Below are 15236 nucleotides of genomic sequence, written 5' to 3' on the forward strand. Positions count from 1 at the left end.
TGGGTCCCACGGAGCTCTATCGACGACGATGATGCTGATAACAATGTTGTTGGCGGGATGGGACGACGTCAACTTTGTTGATGGATATTCGCTCCAAAGATTCTGCGCCTTTATCTTTTTTCCCCTACAGGAGTAGGTTTGGGCCTGGTAAGGCCCATAATGGTTTGAGCTCGGCCCATGGGCCCAACCTTTGTCTGTTCTTTTCTTTTCTGTTTTTTTCCTGCAGCAAAACCTCAATACTAAAACCCTACCGTTTTTCTGGGTCTCCGTCGTGAAATTTCAAAGCTCTGTTGCCCAACAAAGCCTAAGCTTCCATTCGGTCTACTGTATAACTGCTTATCTGTCAGAGACGCATTGAAGGGCTGAGCTCTCTCTCTCTCTCTCTCTCCCAGTCTCCAGAAACAGCAGCAACTAAATTGGGACCAGAGAGGTATTGCCTTAACTCACTGAGGGTGCATCACAAAATGCTCTCCAAGATGCACACCAACTGTTTGGTGATATGTCTCCAAGAAACATGTTGGATATTGTTTTCTTTTTCATTATTGCTTTTAAGTAATTTAGGTACCAACACACCAGCTGCATACTGACGTTCTATCTTGTGTTTCGTTCTTGTAAAAATCTTTTGCTTACACTTTCTATTGTTTTTCTTTTGATAGGGTAGTGTTTCTATCCTTTCTTGACAAAACCCAGAATTTGATTGTCTCAAATTCATTACAATAATCAATTCTTAATGGATTTTAAAGGATTTATAAACCCTTGTGGATTTTATGGATTGTAATTGAATAGGGGTCCTGCTTCTCTCAGAATAATTTCTTCTCCTAAGTTTGCCTGAGCTTTCTAACCCTGCCCCTTGATAAAGGTCCAACGATCACAATTTAATGTGAATTTGTTCATAATACATTGATATTAATAGCTTTCTTTTTGCATTTACTTTTTGTTTTTCTTAATGCATTGAGTTTTTTCTGTCCTCTTTCCTCTTCAATTCAGTGTTTTGCTATTCAAAATTCACCTTTTGAGTTGGGTTTGCTAGTTTGTACAGAATGTGTATGGGTGTAGCTCGTGATAGGATATGGATTCTCCGGCTAAAAGATTATGTGAACCATTTTATTTATTCTTGTTTTAGAAAAAATTGAATATTGTAGTTGAATTGCATTACTCATCAAGTTTCAGGGCATTTTGTATTTTACAAATACGAAAGTGGATTCAGCAAGATGGGTGTGAAACAAGACGATGGCAGTATTATGCCTACATCTGAACAGGTACGCATTAATTCTCATTTTATTTTATCCAAATGAAAATCAACCAATTATATCTTATCTAGCACTAGCAGTCCCTCAACATGTGCTTGCAATTATGGTTCTATTCAGTCTCATAGATGTTTGCTCATCATTTGTTTGGTTAAGATATTCGATTGTAAATATTTTGGCATTTTTCTTATAGTAGTTTTTTGTGTTTTTTTTTTTTTTTTGCTGAACGTGATATTATGGCTGTTTCTTCTTACTTGATTGTACTACTGTCTTTGTTGCTTCCTGCTTTCTAACCACATTCGGCTGTTTATAAGTAATACTTGTGAAAATAATTAAACTCTCATCTGTTTTTTTTTTTTCCTAGCTACGTACTTGGAATGTGCCTGACCATTTAAGCAATCTGAGCTGTAATCTTGACACCTTCTTTACATATCTCCACTATCTCACTCCTCCAACATGAGAGCTGAACACTAGGTTCTTATGTAAATATATGGCTTCCTGTTACACGATTAGAAAATAAATGGTTCATATTTTAATTTGCAGGAGAAGATCTCTGATGAGTTAGATATCAGAGTGAAGAAGTTTCTTAGAGGCGAAAAAACTAATTTGGAGGTACCGTGTTGTCAACGGAATTTGACTTTTCATGAAATTTGACTTGTTTATTTCTTATTGCATCTTGGATTGTCGTGTTTGTAGGGCTTGCAAGATAAAAAATTGAAGGGTCAACTTGCTGTTAGAGAAGAATTGTTTGGAAAATCTGCACAAGCTGCTGCCAAGGCTGAGAAGGTGAATTTTTATTGAATGTGATCTGTTGGCCTTTGTATTAATTTGTATAGATTCAGCTATGGTTTGTATTTTTTCCAGTCGTATGCTGTTTGCTTTTCATCTGAATTATAGTTTTCTCTGATTTACTGGATTTAGTTCATGCAAGCTGATCTTCTACAAGATATTTTGCTTCTCCTTTTCTTTTAGTAGATGTAATAACAATAGACTTTAATGAATTTTCATTTGTGATCAAAATTATAGTGGCTTCTGCCAAGTGAGGGAGGCTATTTGGAGGCTGAAGGCATAGAGAAAACATGGAGGATCAAACAAGAATCAATTGCTCGTGAAGTAGATATCTTAAGCGCAAGGAGTCAATATGATATTGTCTTACCAGGTTGAAACCTAAACGTTTTTATTGATTTCTAATGATTAACAGTCAGTCAGAATTTTTCATTCAAACTTTATTGTTTTCCTTATTGAAGTTGAAAGTTTTCATGTCCTATATCTGGTTGTGTGGCTTTTCTCATTTCAGTTATGCAAATTCTGATTCAACTGGCCTAAGCAAAATTAGTTTTGGGATGACCTGTATTGACTGAGAAGAGAGTAGAATTTGGAATATCCTGATTTATCGACAATAAAGAATGAAAAGAAAACTGGAAATGTTCTTTTCTCTTTACAGTGTTTTCAGATAAGTCCATTGATATTTGGTGGAAAGAAGAAATAAATGAACTGGAGCAGAATAAAAAATATAGCTTTGTTGGGTGCTGGATATTAGTTGAGATAATGGTTCAAGGGGTTGAATGTGGGATTCATAACATAGATATTAAAAATAAGGCAGATTTCTTTGTGAGGTCTAAAAGCAGGTTTATGCTTTGTGAGGTCTCCTGCATCACAAATCTTACTCTAAAATTTATGATTTATACCTAATTCTTATCTGCAGATCTCGGTCCTTACACACTGGATTTCACCTCAAGTGGTCGGTATATGGCAGCTGGTGGACGCAAGGGCCATCTGGCTATTTTAGACATGAAGAATATGAGCCTGGTTAAAGAAATTCAGGTATTTTGGGCAGTATGAATTCAAAATAAAACTAAATTTTTTCTACTGAGTAGTAATACCTTTTCAGTCAGATACTGTGACCTTATATTATACATGATTGTTCGGCTCTCTTTTTTTCTTACCAAAATTGTTCGCCTCTTGCTAGATTGATTTAGATATGTTTCTTGCAGCCATGTCCCCATGTCTTAGTCTTCATATGCAAAGATATAATGTACTAGTGTGGAATTTGATGCACTAGATTAGATTCTGAATTTTGTAACCAATGTTATGAAGATAAGAGTTGCGGGAGAGAGAATGAAAGGCATCATGCAAGTACATTTTAAACAGTTTAATCTTTGAACCTTATCAAGTTTTGATATGTTTTGAGTCAAATTATCAGTTCGATGTAGTTGTAGCTTCCCACTGTCCAAATGTGAAAGTTTAGATGGGTGGATGTTACTGTAGTAAACCCTTGTTGTTTTCCTCAATGTACATTTAGTTCATTAGTGGAAAACATCTTTTTCTATGTTTTTAAATGTTATGCGCAAATGTTGGGTCCTTGTTTGATTTGTACTTCTTGGTTTAACTGGAACATTGGACTGATTAGCTAATTGTTTGTTCAGGTTAGAGAAACAGTGCGTGATGTGGTGTTCTTGCACAATGAGTTGTTCTTTGCTGCTGCCCAGAAAAAGTACAAAACTGTTTGCTTTACTTAAATTAATGTTCTGTAGTTTGGTAATCTTTTTACATTTAAAGGGTAGATTATGGAGGGAAATTTTTTTCTGTTGCATGTGACTAAATTGCCAAACATTGAATACTCCCATTGTACAATTTTTGTTTGGACAAATGGACAACTCCAGATATTACTAAAACCTGCACAATCTACTTTGAACTGACTTGTTGGTCCAGCAGATTATAGATCTCTCTCACAACCACATTTTTCTTTATTCCTGGTGGTGGCATGGTGATGCACTTTTGTCCGATTTTATATACATTGATTTAGCCCTGTGTACTTGTTGGAGGATTCACTTATGTTGTTTTAGCCAATATTCTCTACCATGGCCTTTGGTTAAGTACATGTTTTTTTTTCCCTTTGCAATGTGAATAAACACAAGAGTTCAATTTTTAAGCAAAATCTCGTTTTGTAATTTTCACTAGTTTATCTTCTAGTTAAGATTGATGTTTTATCTTATTTAGAGGTGCTAACCATTTTAATTAACAACAGGTATCCATATATTTATAACAGGGATGGCACTGAACTTCATTGCTTAAAGGTTAGCTTACTGTATTGAATAGATTGTTGTCTAACTAGATGGATCGCAATGATTTAAAGGCTTTTCCCTATTATTAGTAACACAATACTAATTATCGTGCAAGTGTTTATTTTCTTATCCCAGGTCTTTGTTTGAGTTGTCTCATTACAGTGCATGTATTGTGAACTGGCTAATCAATTATATCTTCAGTTCGTGCTCCTAATGAGTTTATATTATAGATTGCATAGAGTTTAAAAGCTCTTCAGATAGGTTGGTGATGCTCTGGGAAAATAGCAGTATTTTAAGATTACTCCTTTCTTTTCTCAAATTGTAATCTGCGACTCATGGTCACTTCATAAATAGATATTTAATCTATTCTGGGATCACATTTAAAACTTAATTTTCTGAGCCGTGATTTCTGCCTTTATCCCATTAATAAATTAGTATAGGTAAATTCTTAGGCAGGTCAAACATGTTGAATAATGCGAGATAAAGCATTGAACCAGAATCTTAAAAGTCAGTTGCTTGCCTTTATGTGTAATTGTGCTCTAGGCGTTCAATTTCTAGGAACCGTGTTCCTCGTATATATGCAGCTTATTCCATAATTTGCTTTAATACTCTTACAAGTCAAATAGTTCCTTGTGATCTGTTGTGAAGTCTCCTTTAATAGTTAAGTGAATGGTTTTCAGATGCATCTGTATGGAGCTAAAGTTATACTTCTTATCATGTAGGAACATGGCGCAGTATTAAGGCTTCAATTTTTGAAAAACCATTTTCTCTTGGCATCAATAAACAAATCTGGGCAGCTTCGTTATCAGGATGTAACAATGGGCGGGATGGTAGCTAATTACAGGACTGGCTTAGGCCGTACCGATGTGATGCAGGTGAACCCCTACAATGGGGTTGTTGCTTTGGGTCATTCACTTGGTACAGTTTCCATGTGGAAGCCCACAAGCTCTACTGCTCTTCTCAAGAGGCTGTGTCACAAGGGGCCCATCACGGCAATGGCATTCCACCCAAATGGCCATCTCATGGCTACAGCTGGGAAAGAGAAGAAAATTATGCTTTGGGATTTGAGGAACCTTAAGGATGAGCCACTCCAGACTTTGCCGGGGAATGCAGATACTCTTGATTTCAGTCAGAAAGGTCTGCTTGCTCGTTCAACTTCATCATTTGTACAGATCCTTAGAGATTCATCTGGGACTCAGAACTACAATAATTATATGACTCATAAAATAATTAAAGGTTACCAAGTAGAAAAAGTGTTGTTTCGACCTTATGAAGATGTTCTCGGCATTGGGCACTCCATGGGGTGGTCTAGTATTCTGATTCCTGGTTCTGGGGAACCCAACTTTGATTCTTGGGTGGCTAATCCATTTGAAACATCTAAACAGAGAAGAGAGAGGGAAGTGCACTCTCTACTTGATAAGCTTCCGCCTGAGACAATCATGTTGAATCCCACAAAGATTGGCACAGTAAAGCCTCAGAGGAGGAAAGAGAAGAAAACAAAGGAGGAGAAAGAGGCCGACATGGAAGCCGCTGTGGAAGCGGTCAAGGGCATTGAACCAAAGAAGAAAACAAAAGGAAGGAATAAGCCGAGTAAGAGGACAAAGAAGAAGCAGGAGATAGTTGCGAATGCCAAGAGGCCTTTCTTGGAGCAACAAAAGAAAGAGGAAGAACAAGTGGCTAGGAAGAAGCAGAAAGTAATTGAGCAAGTGGAGCTACCAACATCTTTGCAGCGGTTTTCTCGCAAGAAATCAGCTACATAGTTGTGCTAATCTAGGTTAAGGTGTTGTATTTTAATTCAATGTTATTCATTTGTGATTTGTGTTTGTTTGTCTTCAATCAAAAATAACTTTTCCATTTATCTATCAGTAAAAGTACGAGCCAAAGGGGTTCTAGTTTCCAAGCTCATCCCCATATTCAAATTTCAGATTTGGGATTTGATTTCAGTTCAATAGGGTTCATGTAAATCTAATATTCATAGGATTATGCATTTCGGTTAAACTATGTTGTCCAGATTAACCAGATTGATCTGGTTCAGCACAAATAACATGAGCTCAAATGGCAAGCTTAACCTGTGTATTGAATCCATGACATGAGTTCAATCTCCCTTACGTTTTGTATATAGATCAATTCAATTTATACATGGTGGGTGCGGTGCGGTTTATTTAGGGTTTCGGCCTCAAATCGTACGTAGAATCAATGAAACATCATGATTTGAATTGTTTTGGTTTAAATATCAAATTGGTAGCAAAAGCAAGCGTGAAGCCACCCTTAGGCTAGCGCTAATTTTTGGAAAGTTCGTCAATTTAGTGGAAATCAGCCAATCTCATCCTATGAAAAATGTAGTCCACTTCATTCATCTTAGTAACTCCTTAAATAAATAAATATATATATATATGGCACACATTGTATTTCACTAATCAAAACTGTTTATTTTTTAGATAATCATTCAAAGATCATCTCTAATAAAATTCACTTAAATCCAATATCATTTGACCACTCAATTGAGTTATTGAAATTTTAGTACTTTCTTGAAACACAGTATTCATTGATTTTGTAGGACACAATTGGATGTCGAAACGGTTTCCGATTTGTCTAATTTTTTGCAAAGATGATCTATTAATGTAGACTTAAAACATAGATGGTTTGGATCGTTGAAAAAAAAAATCATAAGGGACCCTAAAGGTTGTTCCTTAAATAAAATTATTTGAGGAATCCCTCAAATAAGCTTATTTGAGCGACACTCTTGTATGGCTCACTCTGCATTGTATGTAGGGCTCACTTCGCATTGTATTTCACTAATCCATACATCTATTTTGTAGATATTCATTCAAAGATCATCTTTACAAAAAATCAATTGAATCCGATATCATTTGACCACTCAATTAAATTATTGAAATTCAAATACTTTCTTGAAGCACCGTGTTCATTGATTTTGTTGATTCCAATTAGATGCCTTAATGATTTTCAATTTGCATATTTTTTTTCAAGGATGATCTTTGAATAAAGATGTGAAAAATAGATAGTTTGGATAGTTGAAAAAAATTTCGTACGGGACCCTAAGAGCACTTCCACATCATTGTGCCATAGCAAAGGGCAAGGGCAAACACTATTCACGAGAATAGTGACTGCCCTAGTAATTTTTTGATGCATTCTAACCCATTGTCATAGCAACCCAAGGGCGACTACTATTTATATGAGATATGAGGAGAGGAATTTGTATGAATTTTGATGTGGGAAGTGAAGAACATGGCTAAGTATTTATGGGGAAAAAAAAAATCTGAATTTTTTGGTATTTATATTAGTTGTTGACCCAGGGATAGACTTAGGATTTCAAAATGGGGTGGGCTAGTTTACCTTACTCGACTATTAGAGTTTAGGCTCGCCTAAATCCTTATAAGGAGGCTGATGTAATTAGTCATAAATATATAAATTTAATTTGAGAATATTTCATTTTAATTTATTTATTTAAAAATGTCTATTTGACCCCAATAAAGCCAGCAACAATTGATTATATATGCTTACCATTAACACTAACTATAAGAAAAGAATACAACTCACCTGGGCTATAGCCCAGGTTGTACATGCTATGGGTCCGTGTTTGGCTAACGTCAGTTTGCCTAGGTAGCAGACAAGTCTTGTTTTCAGGCTTGCCCACTTTCATGGGCCCACTTCTTGCCATGACAACTTTTCCTTTGTAAGGCTTATAGTGTGACATTAGCGGCCAATTTAAATACCAAAAAAATTCAAAAAAAAAAAATTCTATAAATACCTAGTCTTGTTCTTCACTTCCCACGCCAAAATCCATACAAATTCCTCTCCTCATATCCCATGTGAATAGTGGTTGCCCTTGGGTTACCATGGCAATAGGTGGGAATGCATCAAAAAATTACTAGGATAATCACTATTCATGTGAATAGTATCTGCCCTTACACTTTGCCATGACACCATGAGTGGAAGTGCTCTAAAAGATGTCCCTCAAATATTTGTGGAATCCCTCAATAGAATGGGTATATATATACCTCCCTATAAATAGACCCGGCAATATCGTACACGACCCGTTAACACGACACGAATTCGCAAAAAAATTTCAGTTTCCAGGTTTGTGTTATCGGGTTGTGTTGCTATCGTGTTGACCTGTCGTTTAGTGTTAATTCGCGAAAACACGAATCAACCCGTTAAGAGAGGGCATTTTTGTAATTTTATATTTTTGAAAAAATCCTTACTTTACTTACCAACCCTAGCTATCTCCCTCTTCATTCTTCATTTTCTTCTACGGCCTTCTTCCCAGTTCACTCTCTTTCTTTCATTGCCAAGCTGTTTGCTTTGAAGTCAAAGCTTGGAGCTTTTCTCCCATGGCTGCTTCCTCAGTCACTATAACATACAATTTCAGCCAAAAAACTCTACTTGCTCGAAAACCCATCTCCAAAACAATCCCCTCTTATGTTTTAACTTCCTCAACAGCAACCCACTTGAAGAAGAATAGAGGGAACGTTCTGCGCTTGGTTATGGACATACATGTTATTTTTCCTTTTTGTTATCTCAACTCTCAAGTTTGGTGTAAATGTTCAATACATTTTTTGCTTTTTTTTGGAATTTTTTTCGGCATGTATAATGTATTGTTAGTAATTGATATTTTATTTTAAGATTTTAAAATATATTTTAAAAAACTGTTTATTTTTCTTATCGTGTGAATCATGTCGTGTCGTGTCGTTTGATTCGCGAATTGTAACGGGTCGTGTTTGTGTTGGGCATTTCCAACCCGTTAAGAAAAACGGATTGACACGAACACGACACGAATACTTGCAACACGACACGAATGCCAGGTCTACCTATAAACTCCTGGCTCCACCCAACCAAAGCAATCTGTCCAATGATTCGTTTTGTTGAATTTAGATTGCTTTGCTTTTACAAGCAATTAAACAACTATTCTTTATTCTCTATTGTCATAAATTTTTCTTTAAAAGAACTTTTTCTTTCTTTTATATAAGCGATATTGGGGAAGAGGGAATTGAATTTGGGATATCGACTATGTGGGTAAATGTTTTTAACCACTTTTTTTTTTTTTAAATGTAAATGATACTGGCGGAAGAGGAAAGTAAATATAGAATCTCACACTATCAGTACACAGCAAGGACTAAAATATCGATAATATCGACGCAATATCGTCGATATTATCGTTCTTTCGAGTTTATGATATTTTGGAATATATACATACAAATATCGTATAATTATCAATGATATCGAGAAATATCGACGTCGATAATTTCTCACACGCTTCAATAAACATTTGGCTAAAATATTGTGATGATATCATCAAGATAGTGAAAATAGTGAAAATTTTGAACCTCATAGGAACTCTATGTGGTATTAAGTCACTCATGTATCTTAGCATGCAATGGTATGAAGTGTACAATATTATAGTAAATCATTATAAATAAATGATTATGATGTGTTTAATCTTCTTTTATTAACTATTACATATTTTATGCACTCCAAGTGTTTGTCAGCTTACTATATAATCAACTTAAATAAGTTAAACACATCATTCAATGCATTTTCTTCTAATTTTTTATGATAAACTAATAGATAATTAACTAAATAAACATTCTCCAAAGTTTTCATAAAAGTTTCCATTTTTTATTATTTACATTCTATACTTTGTATTTAATTTTTACCAATACCGATAATTTCCCAATATTTTCATTGAAACTTCCATATTTTCGGACCATTATATTTCCGAAACTTCGTTCAAAGTATGTCGTACAGTTGTCGAGGTGAAAAATAGGAAAACCAGAAGTGTCGTCTCTGTGTTTTCCATCATTAAAACGGAAAGACTACTTTGAACTTGGTGTGAGTTTTATTTTCTGATGACGAGCCTCTTATCCTTCACCACAAGCACCCCCTCTCTCCACCTCCCTACTTTCTCTAACGTGCGCCATCATCATTGCCTCAGCCCCACCACCCTCCTCATCAGCTACCCACATCCGCTCCCACGAGTCCAGATCCTCTACCGTACGCCGCATGCTCCCCCACGCCCCTCCTTTTCCGCCTCCGCCCTACGCGCCGCAGCCGATGGCCTCTTGCAGGACGCCGGAGCCACCGCGTTTGTGCTCGCGGGCGCCTACGGCCTCGTCCTCTGCTTCGACAATCTCACGCAGCGAAACCTTCTCCAGCAGGTCATTTTGCTCTCCCATTGATTTTTCTTCAAATCTCCAATTAATTGTTTCCATTTTGATTTTCCATTTCTGGTACCCTGTGGAATTTTTATTCTGTTTTCGGTCATAGATTGCTACTTTGATTGTGAATCTATGAAATGCTGAAATGGAGTCACAGATTGCTACTTTGATTGTGAATCTGTGAAATGCTGAAAATGGAAATAAGACAACCCCACTGACACTGTTCTGTTTTTCTCTGTTTTTACTGAAAAGTTGAGAAGTTACCATATTTTACTGAAGGGGTAACATTTACTTACCCCAAAAAAAAAAAAAAAAAAACAATAGCTCCATAGTTGCATACTTAAAAGAAAAGAAGCCATAATGGCATATAGTCCTATCACTTTTTCTCAAATTTTTGTCACATAAACCAGTCACTATATTTGACCCAAAAAAAAAAATCACTATTTGGTTCAAATCTTATCAACAACAAATGTTGGATAAAAAATATATTTTAAAAAATGGTGACATAATAGGATTTTACTTCTTAAAAATAACTGAGGTCTAAAGTAAATTTGCAGACGTTCGCTAGGCCAGTTGGACATCACTGTGAGCAAATGAAACATAATAAATAACGTGTGGTGTTTATCGTAGCATGTGGTGTTTGATGAAAACTTACCTTAATGAGGTGTATATCTCCTTTGTGTCTATAACACTTATAATGTGCTATAAGTGTTTGATAAGTGTTATATGCACTAGGAGGTATACACCTTGGCATATGTAGGTTTTACTCGTGGCGTTTTGGTCTCTCTAGCATTACTCTTTAAAATGTGCACCTATATCATTAGCATATAAATTGTAATATACGTAATGTGTTACTTTTTTGTTAAGTAGCATGTGATGTTTTTCACATTTCTTCTTTGCTTACACAATAATTGAATGCAGAGTTTAAGCAGAAAATTGGTGCATATATTGTCTGGGCTGCTCTTCATGCTTTCCTGGCCAATTTTCAGGTAACCCTTTTGTTATTTTTGTTCAGAATTTCTACAACTTGTTTGTTGTTCATTCTTTTATATCCCCAGCGGGCAGTGCTAGAAGTTTCCTTGACTACTTGAGCTCATCTTTCATCCTAGAATAGCACCTCAACAGCGGCTCGCTACTTTGCCTCTGTGGTTCCCCTTGTCAATTGCTTGAGGCTTCTTCTTCATGGCCTCTCCATAGTCACCAATGAAGGACTAGTCAAATCTGTCACTCGAGAAGGAAACCCAAAGTAACTTTTACCAATAATTAAACCTTATACATGCAGCTAATTTTTCTAAAGCCAGAGTGATTTAGCTTCATTTTTTTAACATCTGCAGGGAGTTGCTTAGAGGTCCTTTGTATTATGTTCTGATTTTGATTTTATGTGCTCTTGTATTTTGGCGCGAGTCTCCAGTTGGAGTGGTCTCCTTGGCAATGATGTGTGGTGGGGATGGTAACTTCTTTACTTTCTCTAACCAAATTCACATGTCCCTTACTCATTATTCCATAAAACCAGTTTTATACAACGACGTGTCTATCTCTCGAGAAGAACTTAACTGTAACATTCACTACCCCTCTCTCACCACGCATCTCTCATCACACATCATGTGAGAGAGGACAGGGAACCCACTGCAGTAAGTTTAGTCCTATCCCTCTCTCTCATCATGGCATGTCATGTGATGTGAGAGATAAGCACACGACACGATTGTATATAACTGGTGGTATGGAAGAAAATTTTCTCTTACTGCTTCCAATAGTGCAATGATAACCTTTTCAACTTGGCTGTTTATAGGTGTTGCTGATATCATGGGAAGAAAATTTGGGTCCATAAAGATCCCTTATAACCAAAAAAAGAGTTGGGCTGGTAGCATATCCATGTTTCTTTTTGGGTTCTTGATTTCCATTGGGATGCTCTACTATTACTCATTTCTGGGATATTTTCAGTTGAATTGGGTCGAGACGGTTGAAAAAGTAGCATTGATTTCTCTGGTGGCAACAATAGTGGAGTCTCTTCCAATTACAGAGGTACTAGATGACAATATATCTGTTCCATTGGTGAGCATGGCAGCAGCATACTTGAGTTTCTCTTTGTAATGAGTAGCTGTCGTTCGGCTCTGCAGTGATTAAGCGTTAAAAGCTCTGTTGTGAATGGGAATGTATGCAAAGTCGAAACCGCATCCATTGAGCTCTGTGACACATTGACAAAAATAGAGCAAAACCAAAAAGCCAACCAATTTTAGAGCCAACAAGGTAAATGGTGTCTAGCTAATTTTCATGCCATCCTATGAAAAAGGGTCTTATTTTCTGAGTTGTTTTTGTATTCTTTGCGAGTAGTTACCCATGTATCCAAGATCAGAATTCGGACTACTATCCCCTTTCGATTTCCTTTTGTAACCGAAAAGTGAAAATGTTTGTGTGACTAGGGGCTAAATTTGAAATGCATCGTAGCTTCAACAGATGGGCTTCCGGATTATGAACTGCATATATGCCTAACAATTGCCAATTCTGCAGTGTCCCTAGGTAATCCCTACCTTGGGTGGGTTTTATATGCCAATTTGATCACCACAATTGGTTGCTCTTCGCATCCAAGCTCATAGTTAAAAAAAAAGTTAAAAGCGGTTTCTAAAGGTGCATCAAATTATTTGGTTTAGCGACATTTAGTCTCCACTTTTTAAAGGAAGTCTTGAGTTCAAATCTCATAGCCGAGAGTTTGGTGTGGTGTTAAATACATTAAAAACAAGCACAGGATTACATTATTTATTTGCTTGAGCTAAGGGCATGTGTTTGATAAGACTCGGGATTACAATTTTCTTTGCTCCCATGAACAAACGCCACGGGTTTGAGTAGGCTTAGACCGAAAGATAAAAACAAACCAACGTGGATTCAAGAAGGCTGCATTTGACCCACGCGGATTGAAACTACTTTTGAGCCCAAAATTTTTTGTTGGTCTGACATCAAATGTAGAACACTCAGCTGGGCCAAAGTATGATGATAGGATTTTATCTGTAAAAACGTTTCCCCACAAAAATGCTTTTAATAGAAATATTAATCATAAACAAAGAATATAATTGTTCCTAAGCATTCCAATTCTACCCGACTAGCTATTAGGTTAGTGGTATTTATGTTGGAAGATATCTCAAGTTCGAATCTCTGTCCCTTATTGATAAAAAATTAATATAAAAAACAAAAATGTTATGTTGTGAGCTGAGAATAATAGGCTGTTAAAGCATATACTTAGTTGTTCACGTAAAATAATCAAAAGCTGTTTGTGGGAAAGTTTCACACCCATTTGGTTTGCAGATAATGTATATAATTATCATACTGCAGTTTATATGTTGAAGCATGGCCAATAATGTTCTGGATGTGGGAACAAATAATCACCTTTACAAGATTCCACCTTTATAGAATTGTTTTCACCAACATACCCTCATGTTTTCGGTTTTTTTTTCCACAAAATTCCCTGAGATTTCATAAATTACACAAACACCCATGAGGTTTTAAATTGTTTCTACAAAACACTTTTTTGTTGATTATGATTGATGATTTTGTATACAAAATTTCTCCAAATGACAAAGTTAGCCTTTGAGGTGAGGTTAATTTTGTCATTTGGATAAGTTTTTTTATGAAATCATCAATTTTTGAACGAACAATCAACGAAAATGAGTTTTGTGAAAACAATTTGAAACATCGGGGGTGTTTGTGTAATTTTTTAAACCTCAAGGGGTTTTGTGAAAACACTGAAAACCTCAGAGGGTAATAGTGTAACTCTACCTTTATACCTTATCAATTAAAGATAAGCATAAAGGATATTAAACATGTTTAAAGTCATTTTAAAATTTTCACAAAGAGGTCCATTCTAACATGACATTTTATAAATAAATTTATAAAATAAAATAAAATTAAAAAAAAAAAAAAAACCTGAAAGAGCTTATTTGGAGAGAAAAACCCGAAATTAGCCACTTGCATTTTCTAATTGATTCTTAATGTGTTACAATTTTCTAAGAATCAATATTAAAAAAATGACAAGCGGCTAGTTGATGGTTTTTCTCTCCAAATAAACTCTTTAAGAATTTTTGTATAAAATATCACCTTAAAATGGGTCTATTTGTAAAAAGGTTATTAAAAGAATACATAGATTAATGAATGATGCCTGGAATTTTGGTATTTCCTTTCGGCATAAAAGGGAAAGCAACTTGAATTTTGTAATGGAATCTGAAGAAAAATTATATGGTGGAAGATGGAAGATGCTGAAAAGTAGCCACATTTGTAGTTATGGCATGCTCAATTATTTATGGCTTCAAGTCATGGGGGGACCTCTTGATTGGTTTTTGAGGCCATTATAGTTCTTGGTCTTTCTCATGAGTTGTATTCGTCCACGTGAATAAAAGCGAAAGACCAAAATATAAATTAATAAATATAAATAAAATAGTATGAAAATCCAAGCCAATCAAATTAACTGCCATCGAACACAATAAGGTTGACCGTTGACAATGAATAATGATATTGGAAGGCTTATCTTTGGTTGTTGTTGCCCTAGTTGATTGAATTGAACAGCATGCCAAAAGTCGTCTCCACAGGATAGGATGTGTTGACCGAAAGCGTCGCAGGTGTTAACAAGTTCCCACCGTTGCAGACTGCCTATCCACTAAGTGCCAGTTTGGCATTGCTTATTTGGGGTGATAAGTGATTTTTAAAAAATTTTGAGAAGCTCAACCCGTTTGGTAAACTGAAAAAATCACTTATTATTAAAA

General features: G+C 35.8%; 2 protein-coding genes across 5 annotated transcripts; both read left to right on the forward strand.

Moving 5' to 3' along the window:
* The first annotated feature begins 227 nt into the window (after window positions 1-227).
* LOC103319193 (Transducin/WD40 repeat-like superfamily protein) lies at window positions 228-6215 on the forward strand. Of its 3 annotated transcripts, XM_089052519.1 has the most exons (10): window positions 228-430; window positions 1165-1259; window positions 1791-1859; window positions 1944-2033; window positions 2274-2406; window positions 2953-3071; window positions 3674-3741; window positions 4276-4324; window positions 5035-6092; window positions 6179-6215. In XM_089052519.1, exons 2-9 carry the CDS (start codon window positions 1212-1214, stop codon window positions 6070-6072), a joined length of 1614 nt encoding a protein of 537 aa, XP_088908645.1. In that variant the 5' UTR covers window positions 228-430; window positions 1165-1211; the 3' UTR covers window positions 6073-6092; window positions 6179-6215. The 3 variants fall into 3 exon arrangements, with proteins under 3 accessions (XP_088908645.1, XP_008218938.1, XP_008218939.1); XM_008220716.2 differs by having other exon boundaries at window positions 5035-6215; XM_008220717.2 differs by having other exon boundaries at window positions 271-430; window positions 1171-1259; window positions 5035-6215.
* Window positions 6216-10055: 3840 nt separating this feature from the next.
* VTE5 (phytol kinase 1 VTE5) lies at window positions 10056-12941 on the forward strand. Of its 2 annotated transcripts, XM_008220719.3 has the most exons (6): window positions 10056-10488; window positions 11410-11477; window positions 11603-11734; window positions 11823-11938; window positions 12278-12349; window positions 12430-12941. In XM_008220719.3, exons 1-6 carry the CDS (start codon window positions 10180-10182, stop codon window positions 12450-12452), a joined length of 720 nt encoding a protein of 239 aa, XP_008218941.2. In that variant the 5' UTR covers window positions 10056-10179; the 3' UTR covers window positions 12453-12941. The 2 variants fall into 2 exon arrangements, with proteins under 2 accessions (XP_008218941.2, XP_008218940.2); XM_008220718.3 differs by having other exon boundaries at window positions 10062-10488; window positions 12278-12941.
* The last annotated feature ends 2295 nt before the right edge of the window (window positions 12942-15236 follow it).

Source organism: Prunus mume, linkage group LG5 (genome assembly GCF_029339155.1).
Source record: "Prunus mume cultivar Tortuosa linkage group LG5, ASM2933915v1, whole genome shotgun sequence".
NCBI lineage: Eukaryota > Viridiplantae > Streptophyta > Magnoliopsida > Rosales > Rosaceae > Prunus > Prunus mume.